Genomic DNA, 21,011 nt, shown 5'->3' with positions numbered 1-21,011 from the left:
GATTATCAGGGTTTGGTTTCTACTTGCTAGTCAAAGCTCTTCTTTGTTATAATAACAGTTTGTGTTCTTCTTCACTGGTGGACGGAAACGACGCATCATGTTAAAGGAATTCGCTTTCATTTACTGCACTGTGTGTGTGTGTGTGTGTGTGTGTAGGTGTGCGTTTGTGTAACTGAGTCCCGCCCTAAACTCCACCATTTTATATCTTTGCTCAAACTGTTTCTTCCTCTCGGCGCCATCGGAGTGAACTCAAGGTACGACCTCCGGATTCTTTCATTTCAATTAGTTTCAAGAGACGCGTTAATATTTAACACGATATTCTGGTTTGATACAGAAAGACTTTAGAAGAAGAAGATTCCTCTTTGTTTTAGTTGCAGTTTGTGTTGAGATCAAGTTTATTTCCTGGTTCATCTCCCTGATCCGACGTCTTAACCCAAATTGGTGGAACGAGCTGATGAAGTCTCTCCGTTTCCTTTTATTGGGCCGATTCAGTTCTTTTCTGAAGCGTTTTCTTCTACATGTGTTTAGTTCGTGTCTCAACATGAGTGACTGCTTAAGGAAGAAGGCCGTAAAGCCCGGCTGCCACCCGTTCCACTCCCGCCCGGACTTTGATCTTGGCTCGCAGTCTGATGTCATTCGGCCCGCAGTCTCGGTCTTTTAATGTATTATTTATGGCCCACTAGCACCTTTAAATAAATCACAAAATGTTCAAAATCAAAACTCCCACTTTTCCACAGGAGCTAGCCCCCCCCACCCCCCTTCTATGGATCCTAGAAACACCCCCGGGTGGGGGCTCCTTGGATGTAGTGGTAGCAGACTCCTGTTTCCACCTATTGTTCTGCTGAAGAGGCGTTTCGGACCACTGGAGATATTTGAAATGTCTGAAACATCCTTAACATCTTCTTTTCTCCCCCGCAGACTGTTCGCAGCCAAGTGAGATTAGGAACAAGGATGCATCAGGATCAGGATGTTGAGACCATGGTGAGCCGACTGATCCACAGTTTTTGTATTTAATCAACCAGTTTGTGTATCTTTTATTCTCTCACTTGGTTTCCTGCAGGAAGGACATCCACATTCTCTCAAAGTGAAGAACACGGAGGGGAAACTATATAAGATCCAATGTGATGAACCTCGCACAGTGATGGAGCTCATTAAGTCATCTGAAAGCTATCAAGAGAACAGTTTTACAGATGGACGTATTGTGGTTCAGTTGGGTGAGGGGGGTAAGGAACATGCTCTTGCAACACATTTCCCTTGTTCTTGTATCCGTGACGAAGAGATGATCACTTTATTAAGCAACGATAACAAGGTTGAAGCCTCTCGAGACCAATGTGACCAAAAGGTGCATTCAAAAGACAAGTATTCTGTCTTCTACATCGACACAGTCGGAGGGAAAGACACCAAATCAAAGAAGCTTTTCATAAACACTGTATTTAAAACGTTCAAGTATCTGCGCGTCTATGGGGAGAAGGGGATCACTGTGGAAGAGGCTCTGAAGAGAGACGGTCGCTTTCTCGATCTTGGAAACTTCGAACTGTGTAACATCAAGGACAACATGTACACTACACCCAAAGAAAAAGTCGATGGCCTGCATGAGAAAAAGTTCAAGATATGTCTTCCACGGGGCGTTCACCTTGAGACACCTAAGATTAAGAAGGAAGCAGCAGGATCACAGTCTGAGACTAAGAAGGAAGCAGCAGGATCACAGTCTAAGATTAAGAAGGAAGCAGCAGGATCACAGTCTAAGATTAAGAAGGAAGCAGCAGGATCACAGCCTGAGATTAATGATAAGATCTCAGCTGTACTGCAGCAGAGAGGAACCAGTGTCACAGGGGGAAACATTGAGGAGATTAGTAAAAGGCTTCGTGAGCAGTACCCAGATCTGAAACGGCTGATGGAGAGTAGGTTCTCTGGTCTGGGATCTTATGAGGAAGCCTTAGAGCTGAGACGGGAAGACTTTGGAAAGATCGAGGGCGCATTCAGTGAAGTCCACAGAATCATGAAGATGCTGGAACTGGGGAAATCCGTCTGCAAAGTGATTGTTGAGGGAAAAGTGGTGGGAACAGGCTTTGTGCTGTTTGACAATTTCATCCTGACTAACGCACACTTGTTCATCGATTGTATAATAAAAGGAAAGCTGAGGGAGGATGTCTATTTCACGTTTAACTATGTAGAACCTGAGCCGCATGCAAAGTACCAATACTTTAAGCTGGCTGACCGTGACATCTGCTACAACAATGATGATCTTGATTATGCCATAGTTCAGATTGAACCATACGCCACACCAGACCAGCTCGAGGTGCCACCAGGGCTCCTGAAGAAATTCGGTCAAAAACCGGCAAATGGCCATGGCTGTATCCTCGGCCACCCGGGAGGAGCCCTGAAGAAGATGGATCCGATATGTATCATTGAGAAAGAGAACAGGGAACAAGCCGTCATCAGTAGCATAGGGAACCATAGGGACGATAGGTTTGTTGTCCACGCAATCAAAAATGGGCTCAAAAAAGACCCATTTGCAGATGTCGTGACTTATAACACTTTCATGTATCACGGCGCCTCCGGCTCTCCAGTGTTCGATGTCTGCGGTAGAGTTTTTGGTTTGCACACTTCTGGCTTTCACTATGGGTTTAACAACTCAAAGCACAGCCTGATCGAGTTCGCTCAGCCTCTGCTTAATATATTTAAGGACTTTGTGAGCAAGCTAGACGAGGAGAAGTTGAAGAGAGTCGAGGAGGAGACTCGGGGAAATCATTACCTGGAAGAACTGATCGAGAGCGTCCTCAAGACAGAGCGAGCACTCCCTGATGTGGACTCACCAATGGAGATAGATTGACAGATGCTCCCGTTCACACATCATGTGTTGTTGTATCGTCGCCATGCCCACAGACTCACGGAGGTGAAGTGCCAACGTTACGCAGCGCTGAGAGTCAAATAGTCAAATGTGACTTTGTTTCCTTCTCTGCATTACTTCTGTATCTGTTATTTGAAGTGTTGTCACATGTTGCGTGTCTGAAAGTATCATATTAACAGCTAAGTATGTTCTTTTTATTTAGTTTGTGTGTTGGTTTGGGTCCGATTCTTCTTTTTGACATATCTGCCTTTTCTTTTTACCCATGTGGCTTTGGGACTCCTGATATATTCACATTATATTAAATGATTATCTTCACAATCAGTTTCCTGTCATTCATCTTCATTATTCTTGTCGCCATCGACTCAAACAATAACTTCGGCTTTTACGGCTCCTGATTTCATTTTATTTTTAAGTGCACCATTTAAAGGCCGTCAGTCAAACGCCTGCAGCTTCCCAAGTGGACATGAAGATGCGTCGACTAGAGAGACTTAATTTACCTTTAAATGACATCTTGTGACATTCTGCACAAACTGTTTGTATTTTGTTCATCTCTTAAATCTTCTTATTCCATTTTCCACAAAACCATCTCACCACATTACCAGCAAATTAAGCAGTTATACATAATTAACCTTTAATGTTACAGTGTAACTTTCAACTGATTTCGGCGGGTCGGCGTGGGGGCGGGTCTCCAGGGGGACGGCGTGGGGGCGGGTCTCCAGGGGGACGGCGTGATGCAGAAAAAAGAGACTTGGACAGAAGAAGCCTGATTGGAGGTTTGAGGCTCGTGGACCCTCAGAACCTTTTTACAAACCGGTCCACATGTTTCCACTTTTGTATCGTCTGTTTCTGTTTGATGGACACTCGGGTTCCTCCGCACTGTACGATACGTTTATATACATGTTTGTTTCTTAAATAGATTTATATATAAATGTATATGACTGCTGATCCTCTTCCCACAAACACTCCAAGGATCAGAAGTTTTCTTTTGCCAAATCAACATAAACATCGCCTTTGTCTATAAGACCGCTGCTGATCTTAACTTTGTATTTATTAAATATATATATATGTATATAAAAGCCTCACCGGTGTGTGTGTGTGTTCTGTAAATGCATCTTCATTATTCTTGTCGCCATCGACTCAAACAATAACTTCGGCTTTTACGGCTCCTGATTTCATTTTATTTTTAAGTGCACCATTTAAAGGCCGTCAGTCAAACGCCTGCAGCTTCCCAAGTGGACATGAAGATGCGTCGACTAGAGAGACTTAATTTACCTTTAAATGACATCTTGTGACATTCTGCACAAACTGTTTGTATTTTGTTCATCTCTTAAATCTTCTTATTACATTTTCCACAAAACCATCTCACCACATTACCAGCAAATTAAGCAGTTATACATAATTAACCTTTAATGTTACAGTGTAACTTTCAACTGATTTGGATCATTACGTTTGTGCAATATTCACAAAGTGAGTTTAACGTTACAAATATTAATGATACGTTTGAAAGGACTTTCTTCATTAAAATAATGTATCTGTCGATCATCTGCAAAGTGTGAGGAGAACAGAAGGATCCCGTGGAAGCGGGTCGTCTTCTCCTCCTCCCACAGCGCAGCGCAGCCTCCTCCAGAACTCCGCCCTGCCCTCCTCCCGCTGAGGCCACTCCAGGTAGGTGTTGGAGCTCATGAGTTTGCGCAGCTTGCAGAAGCGCTTGGGGACGTCTTCCTTGGACAGCGGCTCCAGCAGGACCAAGATGGCCGCCTCTCCGCCGGCACTGCCGTCGAACAGCTTGAAGTGCGAGAAGTCCAGCTCGTAGCGGCACCAGTCCGACAGGACGAAATTCTCCGAGAGGACGAAGACGGTGCGCCGGCTGCGCTCCATGGCGCTCATGATGTTGTCCACGATCCAGTGTCCGGGAAGGAAGTCCCGCTTGTGGAGGCACAGGGTCAGAGGTCGCGGGGCTCTGTGGGTCGTAGCGCCTTCATCGTTGTCCCTGGAGGAGTTAGAACCAGAGGGACGGTAACAGCTATGAGTTCATGTGGGTGTTGCTCATCGTCTTCTACCAAACTTCAACTCGCATTCTGGAGACCGTTGGTCAAAGTCGCCTCGTTCAGAAGACCAACGGGTGGCGACTCGGTACCTTCAAGGTCTTTTGGCTTTTTACTCGCCAACTAACAAACATGAAGAAACGTAAAACTAAAATGTAGCTCGACGGTACCTCGGCTCCTCCAGCTCAGGTACCAGGAAGTTCTCCACCCAGCCGGCGTCTCTCTCGCTGTAGGACACGAAGGCGTCGTAAGACAGCAGCTGCTCCGACTCCTCGCCGTCTCTGCGCCGCCGCCGCCGGGAGCTCCGTTTGGCCCTCAGCCACGCCCACATCATCTTGAGGTACCAGAACGCGTGGAGGCGCCACAGCAGGACACACGCCAGCACCCCCACTAACAGCGCCGCCCCGCAGCTCACGGACACGAACAGAACCCGGTGGCACGCGACCACGGACAGCCGGACTCGGCCCACCGGTTCCCCCTGCAGGTGGAGAGGGGAGTCGCAGACGTAGCTCTCCGCTCCGTCGGTCAGATGCACGTCTCCGACGCCGTGAAGCGCCGACCGGAGGAAGTGGACAAAATCACAGGAGCACACAAATTTGTTCTGACCCGCTTGGAGGTCCTGGAGCCGCTTGTACCCCCGGAGATCCGCGGGGCCGAAGGTGTTCAGGGTGTTCGACTGTGGGAGAACGCGGGTGGCGTCACGCCGGGAGAAGACAGAGAACCGCGGCGGGAACGACAGATGCTCCTTACCTGCACTGTGAGGGTCTGCAGGTTGGGGAACCGGCCTCCAGGGGGAAGCCTCAGCAACTTGTTCCCAGAGAGGTGGAGCTCCCTCAGGGCGGGGAGGGGCACCGTGAAGCGGTTGAGATCATTGTAGCTCAGATCCAAGACCTGTACGTGAGAGAGCAACGGATAAACGGGGTGTTTGCTGCGACCGGTCCGGTCCTCAGGGTCCCGCCTCAGTACCTCCAGAGTTACGGGTAGACAGGGCGTGATGCTGGTGAGTTTGGCCCTAGAGATGTTGAGGTATCGCAGGGTGGAGGGCCAGGTGCAGCCCATGGGCATGGAGCTGTATCCGTTCCTGCTGATGTCCAGGTGGGTCAGTTTGGAAAGCTTGGCTACCTGCTGGCTCATCGTGGACAAAGACTGGACAGCAGAGAAGACAGAGACAGACACGTCTTCAGGTCAGGACTTTGTTCAATGTTTTTCTCTAAAGTGCAGCCAGAGTTTGGACCTTGATAAATGTTACATTTATTCACCAAAAATAGTTTTTTCAAGGCACCTTCAGAGCGTTTCCGCTGACGTTTAAAGCCCGGAGGCCCTTCAGGGTGCCGTCGCCGTTGCACAGCGTCTCCATCATGGTCAGGTCAGTCAGCAGGTTGTCGGACAGGTCCAGGTACTGCAGGTTCACCAGCAGGCGGGACGTGAGACACGGCATCACGAACACCTGAGGGGAAAAGTTCAGACTTCAAACGGGGACACCGGGCGCCCGCCGTGTCCGCGCCGCAGCGGCCGCCGTCCTCACCTGACTGTTTATGATGGACACTTTGCTGGGGTAGTGCAGCAGAAAGGACAGTTCCAGAAAGGAGGCGAAATGAAAGACTTTCAGCACCACGATGTTGCGCATGAAGAACTCGTCGATGCTTTTATGGTCGGTCCGTTTGGCTCGCTCCCACCTGGCGCCAAACAGAGAAACAACACAGCACCAAACTACTCAGCAAGAAGGCCGGTGATTGGTCAATTAAACATGCTGCGAAGGGGAGGAGCTAAGGCCCAAACCAGGAAATGACTGGAACTGTGGCAAGGTGCCGTTCAACCAAACGTCTCCTAATGCGGCCTGACAGGCGGTACCACAGAACTTAGCTAGATGGTGCCGGTTTCCTACCTCCCCTCGCCTGACAGGGTGAGGCCGTCTATGAACAGCGAGGTGAGCGGCGCTCCATTCATCACCATGAGAAGATCAACGATGGCCTCGTCGGACACAGAGAAGTTGCGGAAGGTGATTTTCCTGAAAAGTGACATCAGAGGCGGATTTGTTGGTTTGCCCGTTTTACATCTGTGAGAATATAAGTTGAATCACCCCAAGAACGTATTGATAATGGCATAAAATTGCGAATGTACTGAAATGGTTTGTTTATTCGGTCTCTAATTACATGTAATCATTTGTACAACATTGAACATTGGATGAAGGTTCAAAATGCTTTGTTTTAAATGTTTTTACAAAGAGAATTTCCTCATATTTCTCTACGTTTTTGCCTGTGATGTCTCCCCTGAAGAGAAACCTGTAATGGGAAAATGATATGTGACCCTTTTAAATGCTTCATTTGTATAACCAGTTTATTAGTTGCAAGTGCTTAGATCACAAAGGCCCTGACATAAGAACTGATGTCTCCCACTTGGATTAGATGTTTCCAGCGTCATAGCTGTAGAGATTGAACAAAGTGTTTGTTATGTCTATGACCACCTTTGTTTAAGCATGTTGGGAGAGCAAGGATACGGTCAAAGAACTGACGTGTCTTACATGGACAAGGTGTTCCCAGTACCCTGACTGTAGAGACTCAACAAGATGGTTAACGGTTTCTGTTGACGCCACCGATATCTAAACTTAGGTATAAGAACTGCCTCGATGTGTTGGGAAGAAAAGGAGGTTCTTGACAGTCTACTGACCACGTAGCTGTTGTGACCCTTTTTCCCTTGCAAGGAAATAAACGGAGAAAAGACATACTTGACTCAGAGCCTTTGATTCTTACTTAACGATTGTCTGTGCAAAATCTTCCACCACAAACCCAATGTTTGGGTACCGCATGTCTAACGTACCCTTTCAGTGTGTGATCCTCAGTACTTCATGAGGAATTCTGCATGAGCACAAGAAGCAAAGAAGGAGGCACTGGGGACCGACCTGACCCTCCTGCTGGCCGTCTCTCTGAAGGGCTGAGCAGACCGGTTCCTCATCACATTGAGGTCCTCCAGAACCAGCTGCGTCTCGGGGTAAGACACGTCCCCGAGCACAGCCGAGGCCAAAGATGTGTTCCCTAAAAATGGGCCGCGGAGCCTCAACGTGACGCGATCCAGGGGCCAAACGTACGCCAGAGCCCCGGCTTCGTACCTGCAGGGAGAGAAGGAGACGGGGAATAGAACGAGCTTCACAGGGACGGCAAACTGTGGCTTCACAACGCAATGCGTCAACCTTTGGTCATTTACAACCGCTAATGGAGAATTTCCTTCATTGAACAAAACCCGATGACACGCTCACGAAAACTCCTCTTCTACTTTAAATATCACCTTGCTTCTACTTTCCCTACTTTGCTTATTGTCGATTTACAGTCTTAAACCTCAGAATCCGATTGATCATCTTTTTAGATCTTGTATTTTAAGTGGATGAACATCGTGTTCACAGTAACACATGTGTTGCATTTGACCTCTTGAGGACCTTCACCTGGTCAGGTTGTTGGCGTCCACGGTGAGCTCCTCCAGCTCCGTGACTCCAGACAGGTCTCCTCTCTTCAGCTCCTCCAGAGCAGGACTTCCAAACCGCAGCCTCCTCAGCCGCACCAGCGGCCGAAACACGGCGCCAGAGCCCAGGCGGCTGGAGGACACAAGAGGCGTGAACAATCGCGCGCGAGCCGCTGGTCCTTTGAGCGCTTGACTCGGCGGGCGCTTCACCTGTACGGGTTGTGGAGCAGGTTGAGCTCCCGCAGAGCTCCGAGCCGGAGGAACCAGCGGTGGTCGAGGACGCTCAGCTGGTTGTCGGACAGATCCAGCTCCTCCAGGCTCCACAGGGGGTCAAACGCTGACGGGTGGATCGCGGACACTTTGTTACCTGCAGGACGTGTGATGAAATCCTTCATTCTAGGAGGGTCCATGAACACACATTTGTAAAGAAGCTAAACTATTATGGTACAAGTGTCACGTCTCATTAGCTCCCCGCCTACCAGACCATCACAATCCCCCAATCAACGTTACCATGGAGACTGAGGGACCCCAGCGCCCCGTGTCCTGTCAGATCGTCGCCCGTTACCGCGGTGATGTAGTTGAAGGAGAGGTCGAGAGTCAGCGCCCGGTCCGTTACCGTGGGAACGCAAGTCCATCCGCCGCAGGAGCAGTTGCAGGCGAGCCGGCGGTCACAGCGATCGCAGGACGGCCTCCTGACCTCTGGGTTTGACCTCTGACCCCAGAGGAGGAGGAGGAGGAGGAGGGCGAGGTGGCGGTCGGGCGGCTGGCCCATCCTGCGTTGAAGGCGGCGAGTGGACGAATGAATCGTCGAGTGAATCGAGCATCAAGAGGAGGACGAAAGCAAAGTGAAAGAAAGAGGAAGTCGGATCTGACAGAAGAGGAAGTGTGACGTTCATTAAGGTTTTCAGTTCCGCTCATCCATCAGCTGAAGTTACACAATATAAATCACACATACACGATTGATCGCGTGTGCTCGTGTTCTCTGAACCGCTGTTGTAAAGCCGATGAATCAAAACAAGCGACGAGTCAAACTCTTTGTGTGGCTTTTCTCATCTTACATGAGTGCGTGTTTCTGTATTCCAGCTCCGTGCGGACTGACGTGATGATTCCTGATTAAAGGACGTGAAGCGGAAGCTGGAGGAGACGAGGTAGTGAGCATGAAGAGGTGACAAGACCTTCTAGTGCCAACGTGTGTGAATAAGAACGTCTGGAGAGTTCTGTCAGAAACATCCGTAGAGGGATGACAAATGTGTGAAATACCTTTTGACGTGTAAGTCCGTGTTTGTTGTGAGCAGCCACACGTTGCACACGTGTTCTCTGTCACGTCATCAGAGGTGCCAAAAGTATTCACATTCATTACTCAAGTAGAAGTACAGATACTAGGGTTTGTTTTAACCTGTTTATAATGATGGAAACACGGTCGTTTATTTTAAGTATGTTCAGGCTTCATGAGCAAATACAGAATCCCTTTGTGTTCGTTTCCAAAGCCGCATTAAGACACACATCACTTTATTTAATACGCTGCTTGCAAGTCGCTGTGTTGTGACTCTCAATCAAACATTTAGGACAAACCCACGGTCACGAAGAGGAAGAGGAGGAAGAGGAGGAGGGTCCATGTCGATAAATACCAACTTTCCACCGACCACTTTTCCCACCCGGTGTTTTTTGTGTGTGTGTGTTTTTGAACTGCGACAAGCCGGAAGCAACGAGGCTGTTTTTAAAACGTAAGGAGTAGAAGTAAAAAGTCCTCTGAAAAATAAATACTCCAGTAAAGTATAGATACACAAAATGTCTACTCAAGTACAGTAAGGAAGTATTTGTACTTCGTTACTTGACACCTCTGTCACGTCATACAGTGTAACCGCGGTAAAGGACCGTGACCACAGAGACATCTGCTCCAGGCAACACTTCCCCATTTCGTCCCCATCAAGAGACGCGAGGAGGACAGATCTTTGCTTCATGGTTAACGTTTGGGAGCAGTTCTCCTCCCTGTGGACAGGAGGCGCCACACTCCTTCTCCAGCGTGGCGGTGGGCCGAGCGCGGGAGGGAAGATGTCTGCCGGTGAGGAGCATAACAAAGGATCATCAGTAATGTTCTACAACACGAGGCACATTCGTTCCTTTGACGGCAGCAGTTGTGTGTGTGCATAAAATGTTCTGCACAATAGAAGAAGAGAAAGTAACTATGTGATAAATAATGAATAAAATAGAGACGTACCCCAGAAGAACCGGAGTTCTTCTGGGCTGCGAGCTCCTCAAGAAGAGGATCAACGCCTCCTGCAACGAGACCACCTGAGGGGGAGGAGCCTGCCGGTCTGGCCCCACCCATATTACTCTGAGCGGTAACCGTGGCAACGTGAGACCTCCTCCCGGGGGATCGAAATGATTAGAGCGTAGCCGTGCGATGACATCATCATCATCATCATCATCACTGGTTCTTCTTACATGTGTAACGTGTGCCATGAAATCACAATCAAATGTTTGACAGGTTTGTGTGTTTTTTCACAACTCGTCCTTTTGGACTCAAACAAAGTTGTGTTGCTCTGACAAAAACAGCTCTGACTGAGTTTAGAAGAGAAGAGAGAAAATGACTCATGACGATAATACGAATAAAAGGTATAAAGGTAAAATCTCTGCTTGTGATTATTATTTTCTGTGTAAACAGTCACACGAAGTCTTCTTCACAGCCGGGAAGTGACTTTGTGTTTGTGTTGTTGTTGTGTTGTTTGGCTGTGACCTGTTGTAATAGTTCTGCTTTAAAGAAACGTTTAAATAATAAAATAATCCGAGGAATTAAAGAGTTGAATTAAAGCTTGAGTCTCTCAGATGGTTTCAGAGGGTCAAAGGTCAAGAGAGGAACATGTAGATTTATGTTCAGAGGTACTTTTAATCTGCTTAAGTAAATCCACTTTCTGCCGCCTTCACCTTTGACCTTTGACCTCCCCAGGGTGACTCAGCTCGGGTAAACTGTCCCCGCTCACGTCGCCCGGTTCCACCAATGATTAATAAAGCGAGCCGGGATAAAAGCCGGCGGGTCGGACTCGGGGGACAGAGCGAGGACGAGGACACGATGAGGACGCTGCTGAGGGTGTGCGTGTGCGTGTGTGTGTGTCTGGCCGCGGCGCAGGACAACCTGGATTACGACGACTACGAAGTGGTGAGTTATCGCTCACATGTCATCTGCGTGTAAAACATTTTATTCTAATAAGAACAACTGTATGAAACTAGAGTGTTTAACGCGGTTTCATCCCATGTTCACATTTATCTGCTGGAAACGGATTAAAACCAGATCACATTTCTTATGATGGAAAAACAACACTCACTCAGTTTGAGACGCGGCCCAACTGACGCGTCTTTTAATGTTCTGATACGTCATCATGTTTCATACGTCTTCTTTTGTCTTTGACAGGACAACAAGGGCTCATCTGCAAAGAATGCAACGGTGCGTAGAATATTATATAGAACATCACAGAATATTATATAGAATATCACAGAATATTCAATAGAATATCACAGAATATTATATAGAACATCACAGAATATTATATAGAACATCACAGAATATTATATAGAATATCACAGAATATTATATAGAATATCACAGAATATTATAATCTACATTATCGTAGCATTTGTTTAATCACCTTTATCTTACTCTGATGTATTTGTGTCCCCCCCGTGACGCGCCGTCTTCTCTCGTGTCCCTTCAGGCCAAAGCGGCGGCCGTAGACGCCCGTGGGCACCGCCCACTGACGAGGGGCGGGGACACCTACACCCGCAACCGCAATGTCCCGCCCCCTATCAGCGGCGGAGCCAGGTACGTTAAAACAGGGCCCCCTGAAAGACGATGAAAACACATCCATTGAGATTTAAAGATATGTTCATACAGACATACACCCGTCTCACTGCGCCGTGGTGACCCCCCCCGCCCCCCCGGGGGCTCTTCTTTCACCCAGGTACCGCGGCCGTCCCACCCCCGCTCCGGTCGGGGGGCAGCAGCCGAAGGAAAAGGAGAGGCAGCCGGATGAGGGCGGATGCATGCACGCCGCTGAGGAGATGGTAGGAGGCCTTTGTGTCCTCGCCCCCCCCCTCACTGATCCACACTAACCACAGACCCCCCCCCCCCTCACTGATCCACACTAACCACAGACCCCCCCCCCCTCACTGATCCACACTAACCACAGACCCCCCCCCCCCCTCACTGATCCACACTAACCACAGACCCCCCCTCATTGATCCACACTAACCACAGACCCCCCCTGCAGGGTGTTTTGTGTCCCAGCGGCTGCGAGCTGAAGACGATGCTGCTGAAGCAAGAGAGAAATGTCAAGACGGTAAAAACATCTTTTACTTGAAATCCGAGGGATTACTTTGTTGTTCCTGTTGCATGCGGTGACTTCCTGTTACATGCAGTGACTTCCTGTTACATGCAGTGACTTCCTGTTACTTGCAGTGACTTCCTGTTACTTGCAGTGACTTCCTGTTACCTGCAGTGACTTCCTGTTACATGCAGTGACTTCCTGTTACTTGCAGTGACTTCCTGTTACCTGCAGTGACTTCCTGTTACATGCAGTGACTTCCTGTTACATGCAGTGACTTCCTGTTGCCTGCAGTGACTTCCTGTTGCATGCGTTGCTTTTATCCACAGGGCATCAACGAGCTCAAGCCTCGGGTGGAGGATTTGTCCCAAGCTTCCAACAGCGTCTACACCTACGTCACCAGCATGTCCACCTCGCTGAGGGAGAGGCAGAGGGTGGTCAACGGTACGTCGCACCGCAGGTTCTAACCTCTGCTGCTGGAGACTCAGGGCCCAGCTGAGACCAGGACACCTTCTACCTCTAAGAACAGTTCACATTGAAACCACTTTCATTTGGTGACGATGAATCCTGGATCTGTTTCATCCCCTTTACAATCGTTCTCTCAGGCAACAACAGGGTGGTGATTCAGTACACCGACCGGGTGGAGGAACAACACGCCTACATCAAGGACACAGTGGACACCACCTTCCCCTCCACCATCAGAGTGCTGCAGGTAAATATATATATCTATACATATAGATATGTACATGCATTTTATTGTCGCCTCTCAGAAATGTTTCCTTCTTCTAAGTAATGTCTTGGAGAGAAGGTAGACGATGAGCTTGAACCTCTGTGTGCTGCAGGGGGTCCTGGACAAGATCAGGATAAAGATCCAGAGGCTGGAGATGGCCATCGAGGCCCAGAAGGGGGAGTGCCAGGAGCCGTGCCAGACCAAATGTCCCATACCGGTGGTGTCCGGTAAGTGTGGTGACCCCTAGAGGGCGCAGGATTCGATACATTAGTGACCAGCAGGGGGCGACTCCTCTGGTCCGATAGACCATAAAGCAGGGGACGCTTTAGGGCGGGGCTACACGCTGATTTCATCTTCTGATAAAAACCAAAATGTGACGGCCATAATTGGATTAATGAGCGGAGGATTTGAACAGGTTTGAATAGAGTTATCTTTAGCTATCAATGCTAATGCTACAGATTAATGAAGCAGACACCCTGTAGTTCTTTGGTGGAGCAGAAGAGTAAACCCGTTCTCCTGGTGGGGGGTTCAGGGAAGGAATGTGAGGAGATCTACCGCCGTGGAGGAACAGACTCCCAGATGTACTTGATCCAGCCGGATCCCTTCTACCCTGCTTACAAGGTCTTCTGTGACCAGACCACCCAGAACGGAGGTGAGGGTCCACCTCCGGCAGGCCATCTGACCTTTCACCGTGGGTTCCTTTGTTGGTACTTTGGATATTTGATATTTCTCTACCTTCTTCTCTCCCAGGGTGGCTGCTCATCCAGAACCGGCTCGACGGAAGCGTCGACTTCGGCCGCCGCTGGGACGAATATCGCCGCGGTTTTGGCAACACTGCCTTCGACGTCGGAAAGGGTCACTGCGAGACTCCAGGTGAGACCTTTGACCCCTGACCCCAGACACCAGCCTAGAATAGTTTTTGTTATCAAAATTTACTGTTTTGATTACTTTAGCAAAACGTACTTTAACTCGTTACAGTTTTACCCCCCGTGATGTACAGAGACCTTCGTTTTGTAAATGATCCACTGGTTTTTGTTGCGGTTACCTGCGTTATTCTTTAAAGTTATGGTTGACCAGCGTACCTTTCTCCTCCGTCACCTGACAGGTGAACAGTGGCTGGGCAACGACCGTATTAGTCAACTGACCAAGATGGGCCCCACTGAGGTCCTCATTGAGATGGAGGACTGGACAGGAGCCAGAGTGAGTCCTCCTCCAGCGACTGCAGGGATTATTACCTGAAGATTTCCAAAAGTCAATCAGTCATGTAGAAAAAAGTTTTGAAAATTCACAGTTTAGCATTTAGCATCATAAATGAGTCGTGTTAGAGATGACATAGAGACAAACAACAATTCACTCTCACACAGCGTGAGAAAAAGTCAAAAACGTTTTTAAAAGACAAAAAGTTGTCTAAATGAACATATTTTAGTTAGTATGCTCATTCAATCCCACCTCCTCCCCTTTTCACGTAGGTCCACGCCCAATATCGCCAGTTCACCGTCATGGGCGAGACGGCCAGCTACGTGCTGGCGGTCGACGGTTACTCCGGCAACGCCGGCAACTCTCTGCTGGAGGGTACGTACGAACTGTTCGGTGAAAACCGCACGATGACCATCCACAACGGCATGATGTTCAGCACCTACGACCGAGACAACGACAACTGGTGAGCGGGACGACCAATTATATAAATAAATATATATAAATACCAGTTGAATATACCTCTTATGTATTGGAACCTCTGGATCAATAAAGGTTTATGTGTAGAAATATATTTGAACTCTGTCACCCTGAACCAGGAACCCGGGCGACCCCAGCAAACAGTGCGCCAGAGAGGATGGCGGCGGCTGGTGGTACAACCGCTGCCACTCGGCCAATCCCAACGGCCGGTACTACATGGGCGGAGCCTACACGCGCCACATGGCGAAGCACGGCACCGACGACGGCGTGGTGTGGATGAACTGGAAGGGAAGCTGGTACTCGCTCAAGGCCATGAGCATGAAGATCAGGCCCTACTTCCACATGCCCGGCTGATCGGGTAGAGCCGCCAAAATAAAAGACACCGCCAAAATAAAAGACGCCGCCAAAGTGACGTTGGGCCAACTGGAGCCACAAGAGAAGCTTCAAAAGTCTTTGTAGAGTTCCACGGATATTAATTGGTGCCCTTTATTTCTGCTGTGACCTTTATGATGATGGAAACGCACACAACGCCCACAAAGTGAAGGGAATGTGCAGTGACCTCCACTACTCAATAAACACGTTGAGGAACCTACTTCCTGTCTGCCCATTGTGTCATTTCACAAAATGAATATATCAAAGTATATAAATAATAAACTGAAAGATGCTAAAACGCTCCGTGGAGAAGCGACCTCTCATCTGGTCTCTCGATACGCGTATCTAATAGTACTATGATTCTTTAGTAGTATTACTGTAATCCTTCATAACAATTACTGTGGTATAGACGTAGTTCTTCAGGAGTGATTTATTTCTCCATCCAGTAGTATGACTAAAGGTCATTAGTAGTATTACTGTGTATATTTAGTTGTATTAGTTTGGTTTTTCGGTTCAGTTCAGTCTAAATCGAACAGAGCGGATCAGAGGAGGTGGGCGGAGCAGAGTTAATGATTTATAGTTAAAACATATTCTGCAAGAAATACCAAAACTTAGATTTGACGAACGGAATCATACGTTAATGAAGGTGTTTTACATTCTGGGATAAAACAAATGAGGCTTTGGATCGAGCTGGTACTTTGGCTTCGCTGCATGTTTTGCAGAGTAGACCTTTCTCACTCGAAAAAGAAAAAATCACTGCTTGTTCTTCTATTTGCATACATGTCACACATATTCAGACATTCCACCCTAAAAGAACCGCATCTTTTTTACTTTGCCGCTGCCCGTTGGTTTGCCATAATAAGGGGTTGCGTTTCTTAACTGCACGGCGCGTATGGGCGGGGCACATAGAACTATCTACGCTATGATTGGCTGCATAGCGTAATTAAACCGTATCGTATCGTTGGCTGAACACCTGTCACTCACTGTGTTACATTGAAGAATGGCACAGAAAAACACATTATTGGTCTAATTAAAGCAGCTTAGAGGGAACATTGCTACTAAACAACTAAAGTAAAACTATAATTCGCAGAACCAGTCAAACGTTTGGACACATTTTCTCATTTAATTCAACGAGAAAATGTGGTGTTGGTTCCAGATTCTCCAATACGTCACATTTCCGTACGAATGAGACAATATGTGACATAATCTACTAATTCCAGCAGAAAAAAAACATTTGGTTTGGACCCATTTTAACATCTTCTGTCAAATTCTGTTGAATTTTATAATATGATAATAATGTTCATTTCTTTAATATTGACTGACGACATTGTTGTTTTCACCAATAATACATGTAAAATACATTTCAATAGTAAATATTTATTTTCTTTGTACATTTGTTCAAATAAATAAAAACACAAACTACAGCGGTTGAAGTGAACATTGAAACTTTATTGAGCAAAGTTCAGTCGTCTCGTTCTGAGAACACCGGGTAGATAAACAGGTCGCTGACATTTACACTGTTTAGTTTAGAATGATTCACCAGCAGGTCGATAGTCTGAAGTTCTTCATCCAGCACATTCTTTGGGTTTAAATAGATGTATATATCTATATATGCATCATATTGATATATAAATATATATATATATACATGGTACATATTGAACGTCACTCTCTAGAAAGCCGCCGGCCGGATGAAGACCCTGACGGCCTTCAGGCTGTAATCGGCCGGTTTGTACGTCGACCACACCACTCCGCCCTCCCCCCTGTGCGGCGGGTGGTGGTACGCTCCGTTGAGGTTGGCCGACAGGCAGCCGTTGTACCACCAACCGCCGCCATTAACCTCAGCACAGCTCCCCCCCCACGCGTCGTTGTCCCGGTCAAAGGTGCTGAACTTCATGCCGCCGTGGGTCGGCGTCAGGGCGTCTCCGGCGTCCCCGAGGTACCCGGACACGCTCAGCGGGAAGCCCTCCCCCTCCGGGCCCACCGCTGCAGTGTACTCGGCGCCGGCCGCACCCCCCTCCCAGTCCTCCAGTTCCACCTTCAGCAGGGTCTCGCCCCCGCCGGTCAGCAGGTGGAGGTTGCGGTTGCCTATCCAGAACTCCCCCCGGCCCGCGGCGTCCACCGAGCCGAACCCGCCGCGGTACTCGGCCCAAGATCGGTTGAAGTCAAGCGCGCCGGACTCCCTCTGCTGGACTAGCAGCCACCCCCCCATTAGCCCCTCCTGCCGGCAGTAAACCTCCACCACCCCCCCGTCAGCGCCGCCCGGTTTGATCTTAAACAGGCCGTTCGCTTCGCCCTTCAGGTGGTGCTGCTGAGCATCGACGCAATCTGTGGACAGAGGGGAGGGGGAAGCACACCGCGGGCCGCGAGTTAGCTTGGAGCGGCTAGCTGAAATGCTACGCTAACGGTCATTTACCGGGGAAACCCATCATTGTTTCATTCCGTTTGGCAACTTTGGTGTGAAATGTTATTTCTCAACAAGACAAATCTCAAAGCAACAACGGCTTTTTCCATCCGTGGTCCCTCGGTGACCTCGTGACCTCTGAATCTACGGTAACGTACGACGGAATCGCACTAAATACGGGAAAAAGAGATTAAATATGAATTCAAATTGACGCGAGTGGACGAGAAAGGTTTGCGCGGGGCGGAGCCACCGAGGCCGATAAAGCAACCAAATAATGAGAAGAGTTGACATTTTTTTAATTTGAAAAATCTAATCAAGATCGAAATAAAACAAGTAACATGTAATGACTTTATATTGATGTAAACAAAAGAATCACTGTGTTCACTTCACTTTTGGTACATTGGGCTAGGCCAGCTGATGCTAGGCTAGCTGATGCTAGCAGCCGACCGCGCCGCTCTCCGGGTCACTCCAGGTCGGACGTCTCCGTACCTTTTCCCACGTGGTCGGCGTGCCGCTCGAGCCGCGTGCTCTTCACACTGCGGGCCTGGAAGTCGGGGAGGTCGTCGTCCACGTTGGACGTCTTGAAGAGGCCGAGGTCGTCGCCGAAGGGATTCGTCAGATCGAACCCGGTGTCCAGGAGGCTTCCCTTGGTGCCCCCGCTGTGCGCAGTCGTCTTGGTCGAAAAAGAAGACGAAGAAGAGGAGGAGGAGGAGGAGGATGTGAAGCCGGGGAAGGGGCCCATCCCTCCCTTTGTGACGTCCGTCATGGCCTCGCACCCGGGGCCTCCCTCCATCACTTGCACCATCTTCTCCACCGGCCCGTCTTTGGTGTGGACCACAGTCTTCCTGACGCTCCTGGTGCAGCTGACGGTCGTGGTGGACATGTGGCTTCCACCACCACCGCCGCCGCCCCCCATGTTGAAGATGTCGCCGCCGAGATTGGTGATAGAGGAGGAGGAAGAGGAGGAGGAGGAGGAGCTGCCGCCCTTTGAGGGCGAAGAGTAGGAAGTGCCCATGACCTTTGAGATGGTTGCCGGGGATGAGACGGAGCCCTCATGCTCGAGCTTCAGCTCGACCATCGGCACCTGAGAGAAAGATGAAGAACTTTGTATTGGAAGAGACTGTAAGAAGCTGCATTCTCTGTAGTGACCACCAGGGAGCGACTCCTCTGGTCCTTCAGAAGTCTATGAGAACATTACTTTCAAATCTTAGTCAATACAGCCTGATGTTCATTTAGCAAATAATGATCCATTTAGAGTCAAACAGACCATAAAGCAGGGGATGCTTTAGGGCGGGGCTACAGGCTGACTGACAGGTCTCTACCAGAGACGTAAGTATAAAGGTCACTTTATATATTCAACACGTGGCTTCAGATAGCAGTGACAAAGGCTACGTTAGCTTAGAGCCTTGACTCTTGCAGACGCCGTCACATGAGGTGAAAAGGGAAAAACAAAAGTCTGCCGACATCACGTGAAGCGGAACCAGTACGCAGGGCGCCTCACATCGGGGAACATGTTCTGTTTCTGCGTTCCGCCGTCCACGTCCTTGGACTTAAAGGGGCTGTCGACCACCGAGTCCTTCAGTGGCCGGCTCTTCATCACGTACAGCGTCCCCACCGACTCGATGTTCTGAGCCGACTGGGAGTCCAGCTGGTTGACCTGGAGAGAGGGGGGGGGCAGTGGCTTCTTACCAGACTTTTGCATCAAACTGTAGAAAGTAAAGCAAGTCCTTCCGCGAGGGAGAAACCGTACCAAGCGTCTCAAAACACACCTTATAAGAACGCAGGCAGATAAAAGTCTGACTCTTTAACAAGCTTTTAAATGACTTTAAATATAAAGATTCTAGGCCTTTAAATAATCTGATTGTACAGATAGAAACCCTGCGGATGTCTCATTGTGTTTGTGCTCTCACCTGTTTCTCCAGCCCCACGTAGCTCTCGTGGTCCACCGCGAAGGTGTTGTAGCTTTGGCAGGAACCTTTGCAGGATCGGAGCTTGATGTCGATGTCCACCTGGCAGAGTTAATGCTTCCTGTTTAGTTATCGGCTTTAAAACTTCAGCTGAAGCTAAAAACAACGCCTGTGGCCCCGCACCTCCAGCCTCTGCATCTCCACCACCTGGTCCCCGACGCGCTGCTTCAGGGCGCGCAGGATGCTCAGCTGCCGGTCGATCTTGATCTTCATGTCGGAGATCCTCTGACGGAGGCCTTGGGCCAGGTCGTAGTAGCTGTTGTCGTTGCCTGTTGGAGGAAGGGGCTTCACATGTGAATATTAGTGTTCTCCTCTGTGGGAGCAGAAGCATCATCACGGGTAGAAGCAGAAGGACGTCAGTTACATTTCGTTGATCACAAAAAGTGGGAACAATGGAATCTAAATATCCTAAACATGGATGAATATTTATATATACATTCATATTAATACTTTCTAGGAGCCACTGACCGGCGTCGGAGGTGAGCTTCTCCTTCAGGTAGTCGTACGTCTGCTTGGTCACCAGGTCCGTGGACCGGTGCTTGGCCCTGTGCTGGTCCAGGAGGCTGCGGATCTTCTCCACCCTCTTCAGGGAGCCGTGTTCAAATCGGTCCATCAGACCCTGGATCCTGCAGCCCGACGGGCACTTGGGGCCCTGATGGTGAGGGGGGGGGGGGGGTATTAGTGCATATCACCCAGTACAACAGAACTCAGGACGGATGGAAACACAATATCAAAGATTATAATATCTGAAACAAATGAGGCTGAACTAACGGTTTACACCGTGTGTGGCTTTAAATGTGGCTGTTGGATGTATTTCTGTACGAAAGGTTAAATAATAATAGTAATATGAGCTGGCTTGGCGTCGCTAGCTTTACCTTCGTTCACTAGCTCACAGAACGGTTTATTCAAAGCATCGGTTAAAACAACGAGCATCACCCATTGGTCGTCGGTGCAGAAAGGCCACTCCTTCTCTGTGGCACACTTATCGGATCTGGTGCCTTGCTCCACCGGTCGGGCTCCCCGGGGGTCCAACACCGCCTGGGGACCACGGGACATTTATTAGAGCTGATTTTATATTTTAGTTTAGCTTTGGAAGTAAAAGAAACGTCAAATGTCAATCAAATGTTTTAAAACAGCACATGAAATCATTCTTATATATATATATATATATATATATATACTGTATATATGTATAT

General features: G+C 48.7%; 4 protein-coding genes across 7 annotated transcripts in view; 2 read left to right on the top strand and 2 right to left on the bottom strand.

Annotated features, from left to right (window-relative positions):
• The first annotated feature begins 129 nt into the window (after positions 1-129).
• Positions 130-3,169, top strand: LOC120822771 (serine protease FAM111A). 3 transcript variants are annotated; one of them, XM_078105989.1, is made up of 5 exons: positions 130-254; positions 919-981; positions 1,061-1,682; positions 1,716-1,742; positions 1,776-3,169. In XM_078105989.1, the coding sequence occupies exons 2-5, from the start codon at positions 952-954 to the stop codon at positions 2,831-2,833; spliced, it is 1,737 nt and encodes a 578-aa protein (XP_077962115.1). In that variant the 5' UTR covers positions 130-254; positions 919-951; the 3' UTR covers positions 2,834-3,169. The 3 variants fall into 3 exon arrangements, with proteins under 3 accessions (XP_077962115.1, XP_077962114.1, XP_040038623.2); XM_078105988.1 differs by having other exon boundaries at positions 1,061-1,742; XM_040182689.2 differs by having other exon boundaries at positions 138-254; positions 1,061-3,169.
• Positions 3,170-4,006: 837 nt separating this feature from the next.
• On the bottom strand, positions 4,007-9,665 carry tlr2 (toll-like receptor 2). The gene is made up of 11 exons (XM_040182688.2): positions 8,860-9,665; positions 8,560-8,716; positions 8,333-8,482; positions 7,796-8,002; positions 6,782-6,904; positions 6,422-6,572; positions 6,179-6,343; positions 5,863-6,042; positions 5,647-5,787; positions 5,067-5,572; positions 4,007-4,841 (listed from the first exon to the last, which is right to left on the bottom strand). The coding sequence occupies exons 1-11, from the start codon at positions 9,119-9,121 to the stop codon at positions 4,391-4,393; spliced, it is 2,493 nt and encodes an 830-aa protein (XP_040038622.2). The 5' UTR covers positions 9,122-9,665; the 3' UTR covers positions 4,007-4,390.
• A 1,209-nt stretch (positions 9,666-10,874) lies between these two features.
• fgb (fibrinogen beta chain) lies at positions 10,875-15,664 on the top strand. 2 transcript variants are annotated; one of them, XM_040182525.2, is made up of 14 exons: positions 10,875-10,965; positions 11,297-11,506; positions 11,759-11,791; positions 12,060-12,166; positions 12,306-12,408; positions 12,615-12,683; positions 12,998-13,112; positions 13,274-13,380; positions 13,511-13,625; positions 13,931-14,050; positions 14,149-14,271; positions 14,504-14,598; positions 14,868-15,058; positions 15,192-15,664. In XM_040182525.2, the coding sequence occupies exons 2-14, from the start codon at positions 11,348-11,350 to the stop codon at positions 15,424-15,426; spliced, it is 1,572 nt and encodes a 523-aa protein (XP_040038459.2). In that variant the 5' UTR covers positions 10,875-10,965; positions 11,297-11,347; the 3' UTR covers positions 15,427-15,664. The 2 variants fall into 2 exon arrangements, with proteins under 2 accessions (XP_040038459.2, XP_077962112.1); XM_078105986.1 differs by having other exon boundaries at positions 10,880-10,973.
• A 1,208-nt stretch (positions 15,665-16,872) lies between these two features.
• fga (fibrinogen alpha chain) overlaps positions 16,873-21,011 on the bottom strand; it is a 4,703-nt gene continuing 564 nt past the window's right edge. Inside the window, exons 2-8 of the mRNA XM_040182523.2 lie at positions 20,752-20,853; positions 20,284-20,467; positions 19,939-20,084; positions 19,759-19,857; positions 19,350-19,505; positions 18,338-18,932; positions 16,873-17,772 (exon numbers count right to left, since the gene is read on the bottom strand). Of these exons, the coding sequence (XP_040038457.2) occupies positions 17,117-17,772; positions 18,338-18,932; positions 19,350-19,505; positions 19,759-19,857; positions 19,939-20,084; positions 20,284-20,467; positions 20,752-20,853 (1,938 nt within the window). The 3' untranslated portion in view covers positions 16,873-17,116. The remainder of the gene's footprint in view (positions 17,773-18,337; positions 18,933-19,349; positions 19,506-19,758; positions 19,858-19,938; positions 20,085-20,283; positions 20,468-20,751; positions 20,854-21,011) is intronic.

The sequence above is a fragment of the Gasterosteus aculeatus genome, chromosome 7 (genome assembly GCF_964276395.1).
Source record: "Gasterosteus aculeatus chromosome 7, fGasAcu3.hap1.1, whole genome shotgun sequence".
NCBI classification, from domain to species: domain Eukaryota; kingdom Metazoa; phylum Chordata; class Actinopteri; order Perciformes; family Gasterosteidae; genus Gasterosteus; species Gasterosteus aculeatus.
Note: the sequence above shows the minus strand (reverse complement) of the source record. Positions and strands in the feature narration are given on the sequence as shown.

Excerpts from the sequence above, each read along its gene's own strand:
- LOC120822771 (XM_040182689.2), top strand. The coding sequence starts at position 952 with ATGCATCAGGATCAGGATGTTGAGACCATG. Across the intron at positions 982-1,060 it reads ATCAGGATGTTGAGACCATG|GAAGGACATCCACATTCTCT; the intron begins GTGAGCCGACTG and ends GGTTTCCTGCAG.
- tlr2 (XM_040182688.2), bottom strand. The coding sequence starts at position 9,121 with ATGGGCCAGCCGCCCGACCGCCACCTCGCCCTCCTCCTCCTCCTCCTC. Across the intron at positions 8,003-8,332 it reads GACGCCAACAACCTGACCAG|GTACGAAGCCGGGGCTCTGG; the intron begins GTGAAGGTCCTC and ends CTCTCCCTGCAG. Across the intron at positions 6,344-6,421 it reads TGTCCATCATAAACAGTCAG|GTGTTCGTGATGCCGTGTCT; the intron begins GTGAGGACGGCG and ends TTTTCCCCTCAG.
- fgb (XM_078105986.1), top strand. The coding sequence starts at position 10,944 with ATGACGATAATACGAATAAAAGGTATAAAG. Across the intron at positions 14,272-14,503 it reads GGGTCACTGCGAGACTCCAG|GTGAACAGTGGCTGGGCAAC; the intron begins GTGAGACCTTTG and ends GTCACCTGACAG. Across the intron at positions 14,599-14,867 it reads AGGACTGGACAGGAGCCAGA|GTCCACGCCCAATATCGCCA; the intron begins GTGAGTCCTCCT and ends CTTTTCACGTAG.